Source organism: Mugil cephalus, chromosome 6 (genome assembly GCF_022458985.1).
Source record: "Mugil cephalus isolate CIBA_MC_2020 chromosome 6, CIBA_Mcephalus_1.1, whole genome shotgun sequence".
Classification (NCBI taxonomy): domain Eukaryota; kingdom Metazoa; phylum Chordata; class Actinopteri; order Mugiliformes; family Mugilidae; genus Mugil; species Mugil cephalus.
This window is the reverse complement of record NC_061775.1, coordinates 22,687,674-22,711,188: the sequence shown is the minus strand read 5'-3', so window position 1 is coordinate 22,711,188 and position 23,515 is coordinate 22,687,674. Positions and strand designations below refer to the sequence as shown.

The following is a 23,515-nucleotide window of genomic DNA, read 5'->3' as shown; positions in this document are numbered from 1 at the left end:
GATAACAAATCTAAAACACCATGCATTTTGAAAGCACAGGAATAGCCTGTCGTCTTCCCATCTAGTGTTGTTACTTTGAAGCTGTCTTACAATAAAACCGTCTAACCGCGTGTTAGTTAATGTTACTTATTTGTACCTAAAACCTTGACGTCGTATTTGACCTCCTTCTCCCCGGCGATGCTCGTGGCCACGCAGATGTAGCGTCCAGAGTCCGACACGGTGGCTGAGACGATCTCTATTTTCTTCCCCTGCTCAAGGACGCGGACACTTTCCCCATCGCGCACCGGGACGCCGTCCTTCAGCCAGGTGAGAGACGGCGGAGGGTGCCCCCCTGCCTTGCACTCCAGGACCAGGGGTTTACTGAGAACCACTTTTCTCTCCGAGGGCCACTCATCTCCCCCCGCAATGGTGGGAGGCACTAAGGGAGAAAGACGCACAAAAGAAGCAGAAGAAAACAACAGTTGAGACTTGGTGGGTTTTTCTGCTTGACTGATAGTTAATATCCAACACATTCATCTGAGATCAACATGTAAAAAAAAAAAAAAGAACTTATTTATGTATCTGAGTCCGTGTTTATGTTCTCATTTTCATTTTTGCCACATTTCCACAGCTGCTTGAAATTATTCTTCACTGCTACGAATGTCTTTATGTATTGTGAGTTAGCCCGTGTGCCTCCAAGCTCAGATTAAAACAATAATAAGCTTCAGATCTAAACAACTTATACCACAATGAGAGCATTAAGCTCCAGGAGTGTCTCATTTCAGATTAATAGGAAACTCGGTTTTATGTCAAAACGTGTTCTCGATTTTTTTTCCAATCACAAAGCAGAAAATAAAACGTCTCTTACGGTAGACGTCCAGCTCGTAGTTCTTCTCGGCGCTCCCGGCCACGCTGGTCACCTTACAGGTGTACTGACCAGCGTCGGACGCCTGCGCCCGGGGGATCTTCAGGTAGTGGCCTCGCTCCACGTACTGAGCCTGTCGACTGGACAGGACGGCCTCCCCTTTTCGGTACCAGGTGATGGTGGGGAGCGGCACCCCCCGCGCCTCACACTCCAGCGTCACCAACGTGTCCAGCAGCGCAGTCACCTCAGTGGTTAGGTTACCTCCTTTGATGGACGGGGGCACTGAAACAGAAGGAGAGCGGGTTTGTATTTGTCAGTTGTGTAAACACGCAGTACCTTAATGGCTTCGGATTTGCCCAAATAGACGCTCACCATAGACACTAAGGTTGAAGTCCTTTGACTGTTTTCCAGCTGTATTCATGACGCTACACTGGTAGCGCGCCTGGTCTCCAAGGCGGGCGCTTTTTATCCTCAAAACCTGACCCCGGTCTGTGACCTCCAGATTGGGATCGCCAAGAAACACCAGCCTAGAAAGGATAAGGATGAGAAGGAGGACGGGAATTATTAAATGAAGAATGTTTAGTTCAGTATTTCCATTTTATTCCTTTAGTTGATAGGTTTTTAAATAGGACCCCCTGAGGGTGGGGTGGCAAAATCTTTGATCGATTAGACATTTTGTATATATTTTTAATTTTACCCCTCAAATTTAAATTAATGTGAATTCAACATATTTTAGTAAAGGGATAAATGGAAGCAGAAGACGTCATCTTTCACTCCTAACTCCACACCAGACCTGTCAATCTAAGCCTCCTGTACACAGTAGGCCACGCACCTATCGCTGCTGAGCCAATCACAAGGCTGCATGTTACACGTTGACTCGTTCTCATGTTCCCCACATAAAAATCAATAGATGAACCTGTGTATTATATGAATAGCTTAATATTAAATGCAAACTGATAATAATGTATATTTATAAATACCACTAGGCAGAGTTTAATATAGAACAATTATAGTAGGTAGGGGCCCCTACGTCATCTCTCATCTTGGCCTGAAAAAACTCTGCTTTAGTTTCACTTACTTGCGGTCCTTGTACCACTGGATTGTGGGAAAGGGTATTCCTTGCACCCTGCACTCAAGAGTTACATCTTGTTTGAGAACGGCTGAGACATCACGATGAGAATCTGACCCGTCAATCGTCGGAGGGACTGAGGCAAGAGAGCAAGATAATCGCTTTATTACATCTCATTAGGAAAATGATTCCAAAATAAATACTTGTGTTGTGCCTACACATGAATCACAGATCTAGGAATATATTAAGCTATTTTTGTATGGTTTGCACAGCTGATAATAAGACACTTCAAATAAAAAAGCTTTTAACTATCTGAGATTCATGTACAAAAGACAGAAAAGGTAAAAAAAAAGTACGCATTTGAAAACATGAAAACAATCGAATACATTTTTATGATAAAATGTGCTTCAGTTTATCATAATTATTCTTTATCTCTAACGTGTTCTCTCCTTTTTCATGTTAGTCATGCAGTGAGATAACCGCCCCGCGCCTTTACTCACCCAGCACGTCTAAATAAAAGTCTTTCTCCGTGCTGCCTGCGACGTTGATGGCTTTGCAGCTGTAGCTTCCTGCGTCTGCTGTCGCTACCTTGAGTAGTCTCAGGGTTCTTCCCGTATCCAGAATCTGGACGCTGCTACTGGCGACTACCTGTCAAGATTGAGAATCAAATCGAAACACAAAAACAACGGCATGACTAAAAGTTTGGGAAATGCTGCCTTACAGATAACGCAGAAGTGAAAAACAACAACGTGGTCCGTAGACAAAGATTTATCCATCTGAGGAATACAATCTAAAATTTGTGCAAATGAGGCAAAGTATTCAGTTGTTGTTGAAACAGAGTATCTTGATGATGATTACTCATAATTAGCAGAATAAAGTACACAGTCTGATTTTCCCAATCTATTCCTAGTAGGAAAAATAATAAGTGTGCCAAGGGAACGGAGGGCAGCCAACAAACTGGGATGTTACAGCAAAGTGTATACTAATGTGCTTCAGTTTATCATAATTATTCTGTTATTACCAGGAGTGGTCTTGGCCTTTCGTCACACACACAAACTCGCACTGTACACACAAACGTAAAAAGTTTGTTCTCTTGGACAACCTGCCCTGTAATCAGAGCCCATCAAGTCCTTATTAGTGCTCTCATTAATGAATGAACGGAAGGTTCTTTATGACTTCTCATTATTTTTATGCATGTAAAACATTTATTAGAGGACTCACCAAAGCAAAGGCTAAGTACAGGTTGTGCAAATTATAAGGCTGCGTGTGACATATGCAGGTACTTACCTTTAACAGATGAAACATTGGATAAAAATAGAAAAAAAAATAAAATGAGTTTTAGCAGCTTGTTGGATGGGATTTGACTTACAGGAGTCCCGTCTTTGTACCAGGTGATGACCGGGGTCGGACTTCCTGTGACGTCACACACCAGGTTGGTGGGCTGACTCAGGACCACTGAGATGTTACCAGGTGTTTCACTGTCACGGAAATCTGGGGGAACTGTGGAGGAGTTAAAGGTCATGAATATGCTCCATAACGTAGAGGTGCACTTATATGGCAACATAAATGACTTAAGCTTGTTACATACTCTGCAAGAAGAAAGAAATGTGTTAGTTTTGACCAAGTAATTTAGTGCTGAATTCATATGGTCCTCCCTCTGCAAAATATGTCACATGCACTAAACATTGTGGGAGATGCGAGGGGTGGAAAGGCACCTTTTTTCTATTTTTTTATGGATATCAACCAGTTTTGATTCTGCATGCACCTACACACAGTGATGAAGATCTCTACCCAAAAGAGATTAGCAGCCACCCTACAAATATTAGCATCTGGGAGCTAACAGAGTAGCCACTAGCATTTCCGCTTTTCCGCATTAACCACGACCACTTCCAATTTTTAACCAATCAAAGAACAGTAACACGAGAAAAAAGTTCTGCTGGGTTGATGCGTCGAGAACAAGTTGCGAGAGCAGTTTCCTCACTTCTTGTGGAGTACGTAACAGACTTTTAATAAGAAAGGTCCATCACCATTCACTTTGAGCTGGTACTTTCTCTCGGTGGATCCAGCATCATTGACGGCGGCGCAGACGTATTCTCCATTGTCCAGCGGCGACACAGAGGCCAGAATTAGCAGCGTCCCGTCCTCCAGGATGGACACACCGGGCTCGTTACCGGTCAGCTCCTGGCCATTACGCAACCAACGAATCACTGGCTTAGGAAGACCTAGAGCACAGGGACAAAGAAAAGAACACAAGTAAAGATAACACAAACCATTGGGACCCCAAATCAAATTGCAAATATGAGTAAAATGCATAACAAAAGGATAAACTGCTTTTTCATAATACTGAAAGGAAAAGGTGCAGTACCTTTGGCAGGGCAGGGGAATGCGATACGCTGGTTTGCAACTCTCTCCTGTAGCGGACTGTTGAATGGGGGCTCCAAAACCTCAACAACAGGGGGCACTGAAAATATGTAAACGTGCATAATTAAAGGAAAATACTCATTATTTTCTCGAGTTGCATGCACGCAGACGTGACGAACATGACATCCAACCTTGAACTAGAAGCTGAACTCGAGTCTCATCTCTGCCTGCATCGTTGGTGGCTGTGCAGATGTAGGTTCCTTCGTCATCCAGTTCCACATTTCCAAGAGCCAGGCTGCCATCGGGCGACACCCGGTACATTTTACCATCCTTACTCCAAGTGAGCGTCGGCTCTGGGACCCCTCTCACCACGCAGGGCAGCTCCACGGGGTGACCCACCTGTACCTTCATCACCCTGGGGCCAGCCTGAATGCTAGGAGGCACTGCAGGAGCGATGACAGATGTTAAGATTTAGTGAGTGTATATTTTTTCTGCCTCATCTGGTCCTTCATGTTATTTATCACACAGGAATTCCAGGCCAGATGTTACTATGGTGAGCGTGTTTTGGTAAACTATGTAATCACTGCCAGTTTGTCTGAGCTACACCTTTTATTCAAGTGGCTGGTGAATATTAAAGAGGACGTTTTGAGCATCTGAAATTTAAAAATAGAAATCATATAAGTGGGGTTCTTTGACACTTACCCAAAACACTCAGCTGAATGGACTGTGTCAGGTTACCAGCAATATTGGAGGCAACACACACATAAAGTCCACTGTCTGACACTCTAGTCTCCAAGATCTTCATAGATCCAGAGGGCAGCTGGCTATGCCTTGGAGGAACATGAACAAACAATGTTAAAATATAATAATAAATCAGTCACAACTTTTTGACCATCTGTCTAATATTGTGTAGGTCTCCAGAACAGTTGTGACTCATCAGAGAATGGACATTAAACAGGATATTGTTAGTGGTTCCTATGGGTTGAGGGGAGGGGCCTCTGGATCATCCCACAGATACTTGATCAGTTTGAGATCTAATGAATTTAAAGGCCAGGTCAACACCTTGCGCTGTTCTTCATGAAGCGTTTTTGTATGTCTGTGTCAGGCTGCATCCTACTGGGGGTGGTTGCTGCCATCAAGGAGTGTCATTGCTATAGGGTGGGGGTGTCTGGTCTGGTCTAGGTGTGTGATATGTGTCTAAGTAACATCCACATGACTGAATGAATGCCAGGTCCAAAAGTTTCCCAGCAGAACATGTAATTGTCACAACATAGTAAATGTTATTTACTTATCCTGTCTGTGGTTTTAATGTTGTGGCTGACTGGAGTACGTTTAAGTGTAAAGTGAAAGTTTGGACGATAATCATGCTTTGAAAGCTCCCAAATACTCACAGACTAATTGTTTCCACTCAGCGACTCGCTCAGTTATTACTGTAAACAGATACTACAGTAACTCTTACTAATCCACCATCAACCATAATTAGGAGTGCTGTGGCAGGCGCACAGAAAGATCAACAAATCACAGGGAACAGTATGATTACTCAGTCATCTTAGAAAACCACAAACTACTGTATATCCTGAGGTCCTGAACCACTGGCACAGACAAAGCTCCGCAATGTAGCTGGCACAGGCGTTCTCTCAATCTTTCAGAAGCACACATTTAGGTCTTACTTTGAGGTTACTGCCAGTTAATAGGATTTGCCAAGTGTTCATTTATCTAAATGTTATTCAAGCAACCTCAGCATTGTGTGTCTGTGTATAGACCGTGATTTACCTGGGAGAGAAAGGAGAGATGAGCTGCCTCTCTTTGGCCCAGCTGATTGTGGGAGGTGGAACACTGTGGACTTCACATGGCAAAACGGCATCCTGGCCCTCAATCACCGTCATCCTCAGCGGCTCCGCTGAGCCTCCGATCCCACCGATGTTAGATCTAGGTCGAACTAGGCAGGCAATCATAGACATGGAATAAAGTTACTCCAAGAACTAATCAGGAACTCAAACAGTGTGTTGTCTGCCATGGCAGTGGAGTACAATAATAAGCCAGTGTGGTGGGTCTTTGCAGCAAGGGAGGTAGTTTTAGGACATAACAGACCCAAGTTTCCCGAAACCAACCTCCATCACACTGAAAATGAATGAATGCAACTGTGAGGCAAATGAGCAAATTTACTTAAAACTCTCCCCACACCTGGTCGTTTTATATTTGATGTGAACACAAGTATGGTGGCCCGTTAAGGTCAAAACACAGCATTTCAGAAAACACAATGACATTTCAGAAAACACAACGTCATTACAGAAAACACAACAACAGAAAACCTGACATTTCAGAAAACACAATGACATTTCACAAAACACGACCACATTACAGAAAACGCAACAACATTTCACAAAAACAAAACAATATTACAAAAAACACAACGACATTACAGAGAACATAATATTTAAGAAATCACAACAGAAAACCCGATATTACAGAGAACACAGCACATTTCATAAAACACACCATTACAGAAAACACAACAACATTTCACAAAACACAAAGACATACGACAAAACACGACAGATTACGGAGAGGGTAGAGTCAACACTCCTTGTTTCTGATTGGACAGAACCTGTGCTAAAATATAAGATGATGTGGGTTGTTTCACTGCCTGTCAAGAAAGAACAAAATCCGACAGTGTAGTCATTTCCTGTATCTACGTTGTTGTTGTGTTTTCTGAAATGTCGTTGAGTTTTGACCTTCAGTGCCACCGTACACAAGAGACCAGGAAATGTTTTATTTTTGTTTTGTATTCTGCTTGTTTCACTCTGAAACATTTAGTGTGGGAAATAAGATTGGTTGCCTAGGCAACCAGGGCCTGGAACTTCCGCTAGCAACCAAGTGCTGGCTACAAAGAGACAAGTAACGTACAAATGCAGTTTATATGTCAACAGGGATTAAATGTTGTGGATATTAGAAAGTTAAACATTTAAAAACTGTCCTTAAGATTGGTTTACGAATAAATTTCCCAAAACTCATTGAGGACACGGGGGTTTCCTAAGGACAAGATAAACTAACAGTAAGTTGAAGTAATGCATTGGTGATTACATGCATTATAATTAATCTAGTAATAATTTGTTGATATGGACCATTTATATCTGTGCAACTTTCACCCCGTATTTAGCTGGTTATGAGTTCTTACCATAGACAGTGAGCTGAACCTTCCTGGAAGCAAAGCCTGCAGCGTTGGTAGCTGTGCAGATGAACTCTCCAGTCTCATTTCCAGAAGGGGAGGTGATGAAGAGGCTGCCATCAGAATCCAGGGAGAAGGCCGGACCACCCAAGTTCAGCAGCTCCCCACCCTTCAAAACAAATTACAGCAGCAGGGAGAGGGCGGAGGCCAGAATTTATTTCATTAACTCAGCTTTATTAGCACTTGTGTGGTTTGACCTCCTAAGTGCTTACATTTATGATTTTATTTTATTCCTGCAGTTAAATAAAAATCAATCAAAAACACGATGTTAGCGCATCATGATCGTGTCATCAACTTTACTTTACTTTCAGCTCCCTTTAGCAACTAATCTGACTTGACTTGATTGATGTTATAGAGGACAGCAAAAGAATCAGAGAGAATCATATCTGCACAGCTGGTGCAAAACTTAACAGAGTCTAGTTTCATACGTCCCCGCAGTCCTGTTCACTTTAACAGCAACACTTTTACAACTCAGAGAAACTGGTGTAAAAGACGGAAAAGACACACACACACACACACTGGCTAACCAGGAAAAGTGCATATTTAAACTTGAACACACTGTACAGGCCAGTGGACACAGGTAGAACTGATGGTGCAGCACATCAGGCACACACATGTATCCTCACAGACACACAGACATTTTCCATTAAAAAAGATATTGCCAGACTTGGGGAACAAAATGTTAAAGTGTAAACCAATCCTGGCATTTGACAAAAAACTAAACAAGGGCCGAATGTGAGTGAAATCTTTAATGGCGACTGCATGGGAGTACGGGCGCGCTCATTGGTCTTCACACATGAAGAGATAATGTCAATACGAACCTTGGACCACTTGATGTCAGGCGTTGGTACTCCAATGGCGCGGCAGGGCAGAGTGATGGGTGTTCCTTCAATTGTGCTGAATACTTGAGGGCCGTGCTGAATAGTAGGAATCACTGTGAACACAAGACCAAACTAGGTCAGTATATTTTTGTGTACCAACATACTTGCAAAAGTCCCTCCACTTATTGACTGAGTGTCTGTAAAAATGCACCTGGGCAAAATCTGCACCTAGATGAACTTACAATACTGATGACAGACATCCCATGTATTTTAGTCTTTCTCTCTCTCTCCTTCACCAACTCTTTTATTTTTATTTTGTTTCCGACCCAAGGAGTCTGTTGAAAAGATCAGCAGTTTGGAGCTTGTGGCTTCTTCTTGGGAAACAAAAGTATGATTTAACTAAACAACCAAATCAAAAACGATGTACTCAACGTGAATCTCTACATGGTGAGCTGTGTGGAAAGTATCAACGCAAACTGAGCTATACGTTGACCTACATAGTTTAATTGTGCATATGAAAAGCACTGACCTAATTTGAACAACTGAAGGAGTCAGTGATTTAATGTACATGGTGTGAACATTTCCCTTTGTCAGTTACGTAAAAATCTGGCAACGTCTGGCTTCAGTATAAATGGAGAACACATTTTTTCCCTCTCTCTAACTGTACTTCAACCACTGCCTCAGAAGCTCCATGTTTTAATACTACCTCAAATATAATCCTATTCATGAGGTTAAGAGCCTCCACGGAGTAGACGAGAGGTTTAAGGGCATTGAGAAATGGAGGAGGAATTCTAGTGGCCAAACTTTTATTTGATTTAATGTAAATGCAGAGGACATTTTTTGGCCAAATGATAACTGGACTCTTGCCCTGAACTAAGTATATGCAAAGAGTTTTTTTGAACCAAAACATAAATATACTAATAATGTGCAGATGGACAGAATATTCATCTGCCCGGAGTTTTGGATAATTGCACATTGCATTGTGGATTTTTTTTACATGTGCTTTTGTATTGTACCATAAACGTTGACAGTTGTCGTGTGATTGGTGGCCCCAACAACGTTCTCAGCAAAGCAGGTGTAGTCACCGGCATCATCCAGCTGAACTCTCTCAATGTGCAGACTCCCATCCCTCCTCACCGTCACATACTGGTCTGAGGTCACCTGACAGGTTGGAGGTGAAATAGGTTTGTATCCCAGTCAAGGTGCAAAATACAAGGCATTTTAAATTTGAACTAGAGTAGCCTAATTTCTCACCAGGCCGTAGTTGTGTAGCCACTGCCTCTCAGGAAGTGGATTTCCAGCAAGCAGCACACAGGGTAGAGTCAACTGCTGGTCCTCAATCACACTGAGTTCAGTCGGACTCAGTGCAATGACAGGTAAGACTGCAGGTGACATTAAATGAATTATAGAGTATGCAAAAATATTAAGGTAGCTCAATGGATGACATGGAAAAAAATACTTCAGCAGATTCATCAGTAAAAAATCCATTTATACTGTTAAGATCTATAAACCTTCACGGTCTGTAAACAATGTGACATTTTTTTGAGGGGCGGGGCTTAACTGGATGCAAAACATCTCCAACGGTATAGATTGTAAATGGCGGCTAGCATATTTCAATGGCAAATATGGAAGAGCACTCCAATCCTTTCTTTTAATCGCCACAACCAAAGTTGTCTACGACTGGGAGTGATGGTATGTGATAAAACTTCAAGTTAGTGTTTTTGATTTTTCGGTTTTGGTACCAAAAAATACACCAAGACGACATTTTTTATGGTTGAAAGTGACATTGTTCACCTGAAGCTTGAGAGGCCATGACGTAGGCCATGATGGGGTCTATAGTATGTTGCAGCTTCTTGGCTTAGAGACAAAAAAACTTGTATATTTTTGTATAACAAATTCAATAAACCAATTTCAGCTTACCATTTAAAATATAGATAAAATTATTTTTTTTTTTCAATATCTTCCCCCAGAAATAATACGTAAAACTCTCCATCGCTGGCATAACCAAAGGAGGTACATGTGTGTAGCCAATATGATGAATAGGGAGCTGCCTGGTTGCTATAAACACATTAACAATACAGTATATATTTTCTGCAGCTGCTAGAACTATAGGCACACCCAGATCTTCCCTCACATATGCCTATTTATACCCAGTGCATACATAAACATGATGACATGTAGCATCACAATTGTCTAAAGGGTTAAGGGTGTTCACGCAGACAGCGGTGATGTCATCTGTGGGGGCTTTGATAGACAACAGGGTGTGGGCGAGGGAATTTGACGACCACCCTGAATGGCCTGGGAACGCAACCTCTGACACGCAAACGTGCATCCTTTTAGAAGACAAACCAAACGTCCACCCTCTCGTCTTGATTCCCGTATTGTCTAAAAGCAAAACTACTGCACATGTGCGTCTGCGTTGCATGCGCCTATCTCCTGAGACGACGTTGTCAGCAGAGAAATGGGCCAGTGGGGCAGTAATACATGTCATCTGGGTGGGTCTGTGCTGTCTAACCTTTGGCCCACATATAAGGAGCTGAGTGTGTTTCCACTGTAGAGAAACGGTGGAGCAGAAACGGTGGTTAACAAGGCACACGTGTTCAAACACACCCACTAAAATGTGCTAATGAACTCACACTCCCATGTGAAGACCAAAACAGAAACACACATGCATGAAGACAAACAGATCTACTCAAAGGTGCTGTACTTTGACACACTTCCAGTTAGTCTGTCTCAGTGCATCAAGAAGTCAAAAGTAAAAGACAATACCACAGTTTTATTTGAGAATAAGGAAAAGTATACTATTCAGTGAGAGAAATTTCATATTCTGTTCTTACCAAGTCCCGTCACAGTAATGCTGGCCTGGGTTTGGATCCTTCCAAAGTGGTTTTTGGCCTCACAGATATACACTGCCTCATCCTCCACCCATAAGTCTGACAGAAACAGGGACATAAATGTATAAACTATATGTATATACTGTATATGCATGTGTGTGTAATGTGAATGCATAGCTGGAAAGCTTACGATTGATGTGCAGCTCTCCCTTCCTTGTTGAGATTGTGCCATGTGTGCGGGTCCTGGTGAAAAGGGGGGCGCCGTCCTCTCTCCGCCAGGTGACCTGTGGTTCGGGGTAACCTTGGGCTTGGCACGTCAAGGTAACGTTGGAGCCGATGTCTACCGCCACATCTGACGGCTCTCGAGTGAACTTGGGTGCAGCTGGAGCAGTCAGGGTTGAAGGTGACAAAAAGCCAAAAAGTTTAAGAGACAATAAATAACATTAATAAACCTTTGCGCAGGAATAGTTTAGTTCAGTTTAGTATAGTTTTTAAATCATGGGCATGCACAAACATCCAACTAGAAGAGCAAACTGCAAATGTATGTGAATGCTCCACTGTTTAGGTGTAAACCAAACACATTTTGTTTTTGGTCTAGCAAAGGCCTCATTCATTAAAAGCACAATATGAGCCTTTGTACAACTGCACACAGCCATCAAACACTACTATATTTGATATTGTGGAATCCAACAAGTCAATGTATATATATTTTAGGCTTTAGATAAAGTTCTGCCAAGTTTTGTTCCTTGTGTCTGTCTTTCTTTTTGCTTTTTTGCTTTTTTCTATCTGCTAAGTATGTGCATGCTGCAAAGTGTGTGTGAAGGTACAGATCTACCTCCTTTGGAGAACACTGACACATCTGGCACAAGAACTAGTTTTTGCAGAGTTCACAAATGGGATGAAGTCTCTAAAAACAGTTAGGTGAAATACCGCCGTAAGCTTCTGAGTTAGCTTCTGTTCAATGAGTTCCAGCGTATTTTTTCATAAAAGGTTGAGTCACTGGTTGGTAGGCATCTAATACTAGACTAGTTGGTTAAAACTAAGCAATCCATCATTTAAGATAGATAAAAACAAAGTTACTTGTGTGTCCCCAGCTCTTGGAGTAGTAGTGAGTAAGTGTCTTTCCTTGGGAAAAGGTACACTCACTCATGCTACTCAGAGAACCAGGGTTACACTAGTAACCAAAACTTAACTTCCATTCAAAAACCTGGGGTTTCAGTCTGTTTTCTCACAGAAGGCTTTGTCACTGTCAAATGGGGGTCCGTGACCCCTAGGGGCTCCTAAATGTACTGCAAAATCTTTGGTTGATTAGATAATAATCATGTGTATTTATAAGTAGCACTAGGTCGAGTTTAATATAGAACACACACGTTTGCCTCTGACCTACATAGGTATCTAATACTAGACTAAATGGTTAAAAACTAAACAATCCATCACTTAAAATCCAGCACAGAAACAACAACAACAGAAAACTCCAGTCACAGGTCATCATGGTGGATACAATAAAACTGAACTTTTGCAGGGTTTAACTAATCTTACTGTCACTCTCACCTCCTACATCGAGAGAGATTTTTCCTGACGAGGTGCCAGCATCATTAACAGCCACACAGGTGTAATCTCCAGCATCAACGTCCTGGGTCTCCTTGATGGTCAGCGTCCCTCCCAACGTGTCAACCTCTAAGACGGTCGATGAACGTAGCTTGACATCACCTTTGAATTTGAACAAAAAGTTGAGACGATGATCAGCTTGCTGCTAAAAAAAAACCCAATTGCTATATTTGTATTGTCCAAGTAAATAATAGGAACTCAACTACTATAATTTAACCCTTATCCTATGTTTTCTACTTGCGGGCCCTCCTTTGGGTTTTTAAGGTGTTACCTTTGTACCACGAGATCTCAGGCTGAGGGATCCCAGATGCTGAACAGGCCATCACAGTGGTTTCTCCAATGCCAATCAGAATCTCACTTAAAGCCACCGTCACCACAGGAGGTTCTAGTAAAGGAACATTTTGAAAGATTCACAACATCAGCACAAGGCAAAAATCTAAGGACAGCTGATAAAGTTCTGTGGCACTCACCAATGTAAGTCAGGATGGAGCTCATGGTGTCCGTCCCAGCCTGGTTGCTGGCCAGGCAGCCATAAACGCCTCCATCTTTTTTCTCCATGTTTCTCATAACTAGAGTTCCATCAGGATTCATTCTGTTTCTGTGCACAAGATATGAGATTCAGTATTTTTGCGGATTATAAAGGGAAAGTGATGGCACCTGGTTCATGTAAAAATCAAATGAACTCACCGACTGGATGCCGTAATGAACATGTCGTTGTGGGTCCAGACCAGACGGGGAGGGGGGTAGCCGCTGGCCGAGCACCTGATCCTCATATCGTCTCCTGTCATAAAGGTCTGATTTCTCGGCTCCACTGAGACCCTGGGCACCTCTAAAGGAAAACATAACATAAAGGTAAATGAAGGATTATTAATCAAATTAGTCTGTTGCCACATGATTCAGTCACTTGAGTTCAAGTGAATTATTATATTATTATGTAAAGCTGGTTTGTGGTTTGAGAAGAATCAATGGAAGCTCTCGACAAACACATTTCTACAATGCATCAAAGAGACAGATCCTTCCCTAATCCCTAAGCGTAATTGTTTAGTCATAAGATATAATAGAGTATTAACTTTTACTGTCACTGTAAGAGGAAGAGTGATGGCTGTTCCGACAACTAATAATTTTTAACAGCATTTCTTTCACCCCCATTGCCTTTTTATTGGTAAGACAGGAAGGAATATTAAATCCAGACCCGGAAAAACTGCTGAATCCGGAGAGTAATTTATGGATTCATGATGTGTGAGTCCTCTCTTAAAGAGTGTGTTTTCTCAATTTGATTCCCACATCCGTAATAATGTTTTGTTTTTTTTTTTGTTTTTTTGTCCTTTGGCCTCTTTAAGGAAACTTCCATGTGTGCCATCTACAAACTGCATGAAGGGTTAACTAAAGGAGTGTGTTGTGGTGATCGAGCACCGGCATTTAGGAGTTCAAAAGGCTGAAGAGCCACGTACGAGTACATTAGGTGTGAAGGAATGTGTAGAGTTTCGTAGCGGTGCTTCGACTTCAGACATCAGAGCCTACACATGTTTAAAGATATGCAGCACATGTACCCGGCGCTGCCAAGAATGTACAGGCAATACTTTTGATATATTGCAACCTTGACTTGAAACAAATTGAAATACCTCAGCTTTCCATCATGTCGATCTTTGCACCTAAGGCCGTGCAGAGCGGATTGTACAATACAGACGAGGTCAAAAGTAAGTGTGTCAGGAGAACTACTAGAAGGCTCCCTTTTTTCCTGAGTTTACAGCTACAAACCAGACCCTCGCCTCACTTGCCTCTCCTTCTCGCAAGGTCACCCTGCCCTGAGGGGGGGCAGGGACACCTCGGAGATCAGAAAGAAGGAGGTTCCTGAGAGGGTAGACGCATTCTTCTACCCTGACTCGGCAGCAGCAGCCTTAATATGTCGGGAAGGAGCATGGCTTTAGGACTCCCTTCATCACCTTTCTCCTCCGTCTTCACAATACGACTTCCTCAAATCTCAACTTTCTTTCCAAGTCCTCTACGTCTTGTCATCAATATATCTATCACTTTCCAGTTGGCTGACTAATTTTCAGGTTGTTTTAATAAAAAGAAAAAAAAAGCATGTACACTTCAATGTAATGTAATATTTTGCATGACTTTTCTGTCAGCGTACTTTTGTAGATTACATCAACCTGGTCAATTAACGTACTATTCTTATTAAGCGTGTAAGTTTCTTTAGGTTTTGTTTTTGTTCATCTGATGTCATGATGTCTAATTTTTTTTTGGCCCCTTTTGGCCAAATGTCTTTTTACTAGTTGCCTTTTTTGTCCTGAAAGTCATAATTAAATCATTTTATTTGGTTTAAAGGAATTTCTCCCTCATTAGATTAATATAGTGAACATTATCTTCAAACAGACTTCAAACACGCTACGATTGCTCCTTTGGGCCAACATGTCTCATGTTAGGGAAGCACATGGGGCATGTAAATTGAACTTCTTTTTGGAAAATGCATCTGAGTACCGGGTACACCGGTTTCCTGAATGGTTGTGTGTCTCTGTGTTAATCCTGCGATGGACTGCCGACCTGTCCAGAGTGAACCCCACCTCTCTCCCAGTGACTATAAAAGCCACCTTTCCTGAAACCATACTAATAGGTTGTTGAGCAACAGCATTTTACAAATAATTAAGTTGAAAATTTAGATTTAATTTGTATTATATAAACTGTTGATTTCAAAGCACTCAAATTATTAACTGTATCTGACTCAAATCAATTGTGTTAATCTAACTTGCAAACTTGAGCTGAAAAAAAAAAAAAATGTTTTAAGTGTGTCCAACAATTTTCTTTTTTCAGCATATACTTCTTAATCACATTTGTAGTTAAGATCTGTACTGTATGTGTCCAAGATGTTGCAAGATGTCAGTACACTTGGCTTACTTCAAAGCGAGACTAACCACTAGGACGGGACAAACCAGGGGGTAATTAGGGAACCCCCAGGGTTTTGCTAACAGCTGTTTTAGAGGGAAAAAGAAACGAGGCACCAAAAAAGAACTGAAGATTCGGCAAGAAACTGTTTAAAACAAAGAATGACAAGGACGGCTGCGACGGGCTGCATGTTTGAATACAAACATAAACATACAGACGAGCAGGAAAAAAAAAATAAAACTGGGGAAAAAAGTTTTGATGTCAACTTTCCCAACGTATCACTCAGCGTGACGACCCAAATGACAGAGTTCCTCTCAAAATTCACTCTAGCACTGCTATTAAGCCTTCAACTTCTCATTCTGTGTCACCGGAGTTTACCTTGAAGTGATAACAGTTTGCTCCAAGGTTAAGATCACAAGGAACTTTTCAAGGTTAAGTCATTTACTCTTATTTAAGCTTTCAAGGCCTGGAAAGACGCACAAAAGAAGCAAATTAGGCTAAAAGGAGTTTGCATTGCTACACAGTAGAGCATGTTTGTGTAAACTAGACTGGATTATGTAAAAGAAATGCTTCTTCTCGAATTCTCTGGCCCAGATTATCTGTTGTTGGTGGATTTTAGCAGCTGTACTACATCGCCATTTCCTGGATAGGTGCTGGCCGATGTTCTGTGGAGCGGGCCCGACAGCCAGCAGCACGCTTTCATCCGTACAAAACAAATGTGTTCCTGATTCAGTGCCGGTGAAGTGTAATAGGAATTTAATAGGCGAGGTGTGAGGAGATGGAAAGACTCCACTTCCACGCTCGAGAGCATCAAGCATAAATAATTTTTTTTACTCGCCTCATAAAGCATTACAGTGAATTACAGGGAGCAGGGGAGGGGAACGGGAGCTGGGGCACTTGGATGACAATCATATATTTGGGAAAGCGTTTATGTTTGCCAAGAGTCCAGTTCCCCCATGGTATAAATCACACAGAAGGAACAAACACAAACACAAATTCAAAGTCCATGCACGAACCATTGACAAAGTCAGACAAAAGAAAGTTCCTCTTTCTAGAAACGACACACTCCTCACCTTGCACAGTGAGGTAGATCCGCTCTGCAGTCGCCCCTCCTTCGTTTATCGCGATGCACTCGTACCAGCCGGAGTGATCCGGGGTCACGGAGGACACCTGCAGCGACAGGTTCGTCAGGATGTTCACCCGTGGGTCCAGACGGGCGTCGTGGCCTCCTCTCAGCCAGGTGAGGTTGAAGTTGACGGTGCTGACGACGTGGCAGGTGAGAACGGCGCGAGAGCCGGGAGGGACGGTTACGTTCCCCGCGGTCGTGACGGCCGGAGGCGGCTCTGCAGGGCAAGAACAGAAGGAACGTTGTTATCAGCTACTGGAAACTTGATATCATTAAAAAACAAAAGCATTAATGTTAAGCTTATATTTGTTTTCTTGACCTAATTCGTCTCTCTGGTCTGCAGATCAGCATTTAATCACAAATTATCAAGAGGTGCAATAAGATGATGAACATGAAATGCAAATTTCAGGTGCAGAAATTCTACAAAATTCTTACTTTTTACTTTAATATGAAATTGCGGATGGTTTCATTATTCAAATTAAACTATCTCAGAGTGGGGCACCATTCTCATTGAAGGATTAGAAGCATGGTTGGTAGTCACCATTAAAATAATCAGATTTTACAGCTGAATTTAAAATAATTCAGATTTGTCTAATCCTCATATAATTCCTCTACATCAGGGGTCTTCAAACCCAGAGATTTTGGGGACCACCTGTCGAAGACCTAAGCTCTACATTGCATGTTTGCACAGATACGACTTTCTCAGCTCTGTCAAACGATATTCCACGTAGCTTAGCTCATCTTAAAATCGGCCTTCATCGTTCATCAGATAACGTGATATCTACTTTCCCTATCTCATTCCTCGTGCTCCTCCTCGTATTCCTCTTCTCTTCCGTCACCGCGTTGAAATCAATCTCTCTCCTGAGCATCGGAGTGCAGTCAATCATTTTGTCAGAGTCAAACCAGAGCTAAGCCGATTGGGGATGATGGAAAAGAAAGGGAAGATACCGAGGAGGCAGGCTTTGGCTCCGGTAAAGGGAGGATGCTGGGGATTTCAGCATAGCTCACTGGGATTAGGATGAGATACGTTACGTTTGGCAGCTGCATGGGTAATTTGTTGAATAGCAGTTTTTTTTACCCTAAAAAAGAAGAATTTAAGAATTTAACTGTCCCACTGAGGTTGGACTTACAGATGTGTAGGATTAAATTAGACTAATTTTAGAGACGCCCTAAGAAGTGACAGTCACCTCTTAAACTTTAAACGTAGACGATGAATTACAGTAAAGCGTTAGCCTTACTTATTACACAGATCCGTGACTGGCTCCCTCGGCCCCTTCTGTTTTTTTACGAGATGTCTTTCAACTACCTCTCACTCTCCTGGTCTCCACCTTCTTCCTTACTACTTGGCGTCCATCATGGCGATGAAGCCCCAATGATTTCCACAAAGCAGAAAGTTTTTGGAACTGGACGACTGGATGTTTGACTGCGTTTAGATCCATGTGTTGCATGATGGAAAACGTTCTGAGTGAAAAAAATTAATGCACTACAGAGGATTTTGGAATAAGAGAACTTTAATTTTTGTTTTGCCAAGTGGTGAAACAAAACATATAAATCATTGTATGATCCCTCTGGTTTTGTCCTTACTCAAAGTTTGACATCATGATGATCGCGAAATCCTCATCCCCGTAATTTATTACCTAGATTATGATTTTCTGTTTGAGCTTGTAAATCGTTACGCGTTTATTATTGTGCAGACCACGGAGTGTCTGTTTTAAAGTTCTGCCGTTTTATGCAGTAACCATATCCATACCCACCTAAAGCATCGACGCACAGCTTGTTCTTTGTGTGCAGCCTGGAACTTATTTATAGCTTCGTTTGTATTCTCACATTACACTGCGTGCACAGTCCATTTCTTTACAAATCAAGCGCAAAAACACACACCACAGACCCCATGTCACGATCACCATGAGGCATGGGTTACAACATCATGTTGTGTGATGGGGTCAGATGTTCCATAAAGTTACACTCATTCTACCATTGAGCAGTTTCTCTGCATGGGATCGACACCAATAAAACTCAACCAACATCCAGTGCCACTTACCATATGTCCATAAGTAGTGGAAGTGTGTGTGTGCAAACCTTTTGAGCATGACATAAACTTCATCTTGCTGCACCATTTAACTCACGGTATCTTGAGTCCCTATACCATATGCATCCTTTAAGTGGTATTTTCCAAACGGGACACAGGACATTTAATATAATGGCACTTTAAATTACTTACTGCCCTGCCAGTGGGTCCATCTCACATGAATTACATTTGTTGACAGACTAATGCCAGACCGTAAGCATTCCTTTCTAACAGTCCTGGCTCATTACATCTATTGATGCAGAGTGGCTCAGCATGGCCTGTTAATTAATTCAAACCACAGTTCTTCAGTCCACTGAGAAAAGTCAACACTACTTTCTCTGTGTCTTAAGACATCACTTCCCTCACATTCTGGTCTCTGTGGATATTGTAGAGGATTACAAACACCTTGGAGTAAACGCAAACAAGAAGCTACACCGGACTAAGAACTTTATGGGATGAGAAGGCTGAGGTTCTTCAACATCTGCAGGATGATCCTGAGGATGCTCTATGAATCTGTGGTGGTCCAGACCATACGCAGACCCTAACGCCGTTGCCTGAGGTGCACAAATATAACTATAAGCATCAAGAGCTACATATTTCCTACTGCTTCTCCATCTCAGCAATTTGTGAATTGATTGTTTTGTATCATTAACGATTGAACACGTGGAGGAAAGTAAGTAACTAAGGAGGTTCATGACTTGGCTTCAGCGAAATTTGGTGAAGCAGGAAGAAGAAACAAAAATTTATCCAACTGGTTAAACTGGGTTAAAGCACACGGTACTTGAATTACCGTAACTAACAGTGTTTTGTATTGACAAAATTGACAAAACAATGACCATATTAATCGGTTATTGTTTATTTGTTTCTTTGTTTTTTGTCTTGCTGATGTAATGTTGACTTGTGTGGACCCCAGGAAGAGTAGTTGTTACCTTTGGTAGCGACAAATGGGATGCAAATAAATACATAAATACATTTCATGAGATACTGACAGGATAACTTTATAAATATCTATAGATATGCTGGTAAAATCAACCACAACACGCTGTGATGATCATGGGACGTCTGCTCACCTGATACATCGAGGAAGGTTCGAGCTCGTCCTGTCCCAGCGCTGCTGATGGCAATGCATTCGTAGTAGCCCTCATCCTTCAGAGTTACCTCGGCTATTTCCCAAGATGCACTGTCAGATTCACTAGAATCAAAATGGCAGAGGAGATTCGGAGAATGACGAGTGTTCAAAACATGTGTTTTTCACTCACTGTTTTTAAGAAGAACATTGAATCCATCCAGTCTGATAATAACTCATGTTTGGTTGGATTTGGCTGGTCATAGACAAGCTTTTGATCCAGGCTGCTTGACTTTTTACCTACTTTGCAAAATTACTCCCTGAGCCAATACATGTCTTTCTCCACAGTCCTGCTCACCTGAAGAGTTGGTCCACCCCGAGACGTCTCCCGTCCCTGGTGAAGCGCAGAGTGAAGGGGATTAAGCTCTCTACCTGGCAGGTGACAGCTCCACTTTGCAGGTAATAACCATGAGTTGTGGCAGGCATCAGCACCTTAGGAGCGTCTAACAGGGAGACAAGCGAGTTAATAAGCAGTCCTCAGTACGTCCTCATCTGAATATGGGTGACAATACGCTTCACTCACTAGGTATGATACTAGAGAAGGAAACACTGGAGACTCTCTGGAACAGAAAGCCGTCCCGGTCGTATCCTGTCACCCGCAGGAAAAAGGCCTCGTTGGGTGGAATGAACTCGGTGATGTTCCAGAGTCCGTACGGCTGGCGCTCCGGGTAGTACTGGATTGGCAAAGTTTTGATCACTTTGCCCATAATGGAGAGGAGCTCCAGCCTGTCGGCCCGAGCAGGAGGAGACAGTCCGGTGGTGTTCAGCAGGATGTGGGTGGGAACACCTGGAAATGGAGATATGACAAATGATTTATGCTTTTCTGTCCCAGAAGATTTAGGCGAACACAACAAGGCGGACCTCACTGACCTTGGACTGGCCTACTCATGGTCTTTTTGAGGTCCAGGGTGGGTTTCCGGGAAAACCCGGCTCTGAAGTCAATGGTGCTGAGACCTGAGATACGGACCGAGTGTCTTCCTTCACTAGAAGTCTGCACCAGAAAAAAGCAAACAGATGTTTAGGTCTTCTAAGTCACGTGTTTGGTAAGTTGACTCATAAGTGTTGTTTTTTTTGGTCCAGGCAAAAGCCTTTCCTGGATACTTGGTGGTGATAAGTTTGATGGAAACAAAGCGCAGTCGCTGCATCAAAGAGAGAGCTCCACGGTTCTCTGAATGACAGACACTGCTTTGTTGTGCAACAGCCTTTTGTACGCCAACAATCCCCACATGTACAGACAAGCCACTTTGAGTAAGTCACTGCTGTCTGTCGAATATCTCACACCTGAGCTTATAAAACATCCACAAGTCAGGGATGACCCCATTTGCTCCGACAGTCGCACTTTAATTAAACAAACACCACCACTGTAATCAGAGAATGGGTAACGGCTCGTGGTCTTCATCATCGTTTGGAGTCTTTTGAAGCTTTGCACAAATAGAGACAGAGTAATTACACTGAAGTATACGTTGGCGAGAGGTGGAAACTCCTCACCTTAGGTAAAACATCTTGGTGGTGTCACAGACACTGACTCACAAATGCAATTGCCTCAAATGAAAGGGATCGCGTGGATTTTACAATGACTACGGTGGGATTGACATAAACTTTAAGTGAGGAGAAACCTACCAAACACGGTGAAGCCAAAGCTAGAGGTGAAATGGCTCAAACAATGAAACAGCACCGGGACAAAAGGGGATTCACCGCAGCCTTAAATGCTAATGCCTGCCGCCATGAAACACAATACACGCCGTGGACATCAAACCTGCCCTAATGGCTGCCATACAATTATCCTGGGCCTTTGGTCGGTTGTAAATGAGGCCGTAATTAGGGGAGAGGTTCTTTAAAGGTCACGCAAAGACAAGAAGAGCCCCTGTCATTAAAGTCGCTCATTTCCCAATTTCACACCCACCCGGACGCGCTGACCTGCCCAGGCCTCGGATACACCATCAGTCAACGGATGACCTCAGATTGGGTTTCCACACAAGGCTCAATATGTTAAATGATGACACCTGAGCTGTCAGCACATATATTTATATATACGACAGTATAATTTGAGTAACATGCCTCCGTATCCGATATTTTGTTAGGAGATTAATTGCATTGATTAGTGGGATATTGTCCTGCGAGACACTGCAATGCAATGAGACAGGATTCTCAATTCTCTATTGGTAATATAAAAGGAGAAAAAGATTTTTATTTTATTTAATTCTCTCTATGAATGTAAAAAAATGATGTTTTCTCCTCCTTGGGTCCTGTTTTGTTTCCTCACCCCCATTATTTCCAGTTGTTACATGTGTTCTGTGCTCATCAGGGGAACCGGCTGGTGCATGTAATAATTAATAAAATCAATGAATAAATGGCACGGTGTAATAGAATAAAAACTGTGAGTTTGCGTGTGCATGGATGAAGGCACGAAAAAGAGAATGAAAGAAAGGAAGCAGAAAGCAAAAGCATAAATGGGAAGTAACCTTCACGGCGTTCTTTGTCATTTAAAGCCTTTTTAACCTGTTATCACAGAATATAAATCTCAATAAATGAGCTCATTGGTTCCTACTTTTATTTCCACAGACATATTTACACTGTAGAAATTTAAATTTCCCACTAACAGAATAAAAATATTGCGTCAATATACTGTATAACTAAAAGACAATGCTGGCAAACCCTACTGTCCCACAAATCACTAACACTGCTTCCTATGTGTTAAAAATGTAAAAGTATGACTCCTGACATCATATTTTTGTATTCTTTTTTATTTATTTATTTATTTTTTTCCGCTTACAGTTTATAAAGTTTTCTGTCAGGGTTCAGTATCCTGCTCCCCCTCCTGTGATGATTGTGTACCACTGCCTTTTAAACCTTATTCTAGTTCTTTCCTGCTACTTTTTCACCGTTGTCTTTTCTTCTTCCTTCCTTCAATTGGCTTATTTTATTTCATTGACCCCAAAATAAAAAAGTCAAACTAAACCAAGTCCTCAGGTGACACAGTGTGAACCATTGAGATAATTTCACAAACATAACCCTAACCATAAGGCTTCCTTAATCAATCTCTGCATTCAGTCCAGCTCTGTCTAAACTACATAACTACAACTAGCTGAATACAGGTTCCACCATCCTAAACCATTTTCCACCATTTTTTTTGTTACTAAACAGTTCAATTGCCTGGTTTTCTATTACAGAAATAGTAGAAAAGCAATTTCTACTGTTCTAAACGCCAATACAACACGTCAGTTTTACTTAGTAATAGTAGTAGTATATGGATTTAAATTGGCGCAAAGCCAGAGCAAAATCTGCAGAAGCACAAGGTGATAATGTGGCGAACATGCATTTTACAAATCACTATAATATCCAATTAAAGGCAGATTAAAAAGGATCAAATTCCTTTTCACACACAAACTCTGGCCACGGTCTTACCCTGGGATGTCATGGGCCATTAGTGCTACTGAAACCCAGCATGGCTGAGCAGCTAAATCCCCCTCAACTATTTATCCACATTTCTCTAGATGCCCTGGGAAACACGGCTGCCGATGAGGAGGAGTTTGTGAGCCCCGA

General features: G+C 42.1%; 1 protein-coding gene across 3 annotated transcripts in view; it reads right to left on the bottom strand.

The window, feature by feature from the left end:
• Window positions 1-23,515, bottom strand: part of hmcn1 (hemicentin 1) — an 84,430-nt gene that overhangs the window by 35,234 nt on the left and 25,681 nt on the right. For all 3 annotated transcript variants that reach the window (XR_007112971.1, XM_047587868.1, XM_047587869.1), the window contains exons 7-32: window positions 20,843-20,963; window positions 20,496-20,759; window positions 20,271-20,415; window positions 19,917-20,038; window positions 16,726-16,995; window positions 13,454-13,595; window positions 13,237-13,364; window positions 13,038-13,151; window positions 12,710-12,868; window positions 11,349-11,540; window positions 11,162-11,257; window positions 9,579-9,706; window positions 9,341-9,485; window positions 8,325-8,437; window positions 7,453-7,612; window positions 6,048-6,213; window positions 4,977-5,104; window positions 4,466-4,717; window positions 4,279-4,374; window positions 3,941-4,135; window positions 3,283-3,413; window positions 2,414-2,561; window positions 1,923-2,049; window positions 1,217-1,371; window positions 848-1,126; window positions 137-418 (exon numbers count right to left, since the gene is read on the bottom strand). Coding sequence is in view for 2 of the 3 variants with exons in the window: in XM_047587868.1 (XP_047443824.1) it covers window positions 137-418; window positions 848-1,126; window positions 1,217-1,371; window positions 1,923-2,049; window positions 2,414-2,561; window positions 3,283-3,413; window positions 3,941-4,135; window positions 4,279-4,374; window positions 4,466-4,717; window positions 4,977-5,104; window positions 6,048-6,213; window positions 7,453-7,612; window positions 8,325-8,437; window positions 9,341-9,485; window positions 9,579-9,706; window positions 11,162-11,257; window positions 11,349-11,540; window positions 12,710-12,868; window positions 13,038-13,151; window positions 13,237-13,364; window positions 13,454-13,595; window positions 16,726-16,995; window positions 19,917-20,038; window positions 20,271-20,415; window positions 20,496-20,759; window positions 20,843-20,963 (4,258 nt within the window). In the remaining variant the exon portion in view is untranslated. The remainder of the gene's footprint in view (window positions 1-136; window positions 419-847; window positions 1,127-1,216; window positions 1,372-1,922; window positions 2,050-2,413; window positions 2,562-3,282; window positions 3,414-3,940; window positions 4,136-4,278; window positions 4,375-4,465; window positions 4,718-4,976; window positions 5,105-6,047; window positions 6,214-7,452; window positions 7,613-8,324; window positions 8,438-9,340; window positions 9,486-9,578; window positions 9,707-11,161; window positions 11,258-11,348; window positions 11,541-12,709; window positions 12,869-13,037; window positions 13,152-13,236; window positions 13,365-13,453; window positions 13,596-16,725; window positions 16,996-19,916; window positions 20,039-20,270; window positions 20,416-20,495; window positions 20,760-20,842; window positions 20,964-23,515) is intronic.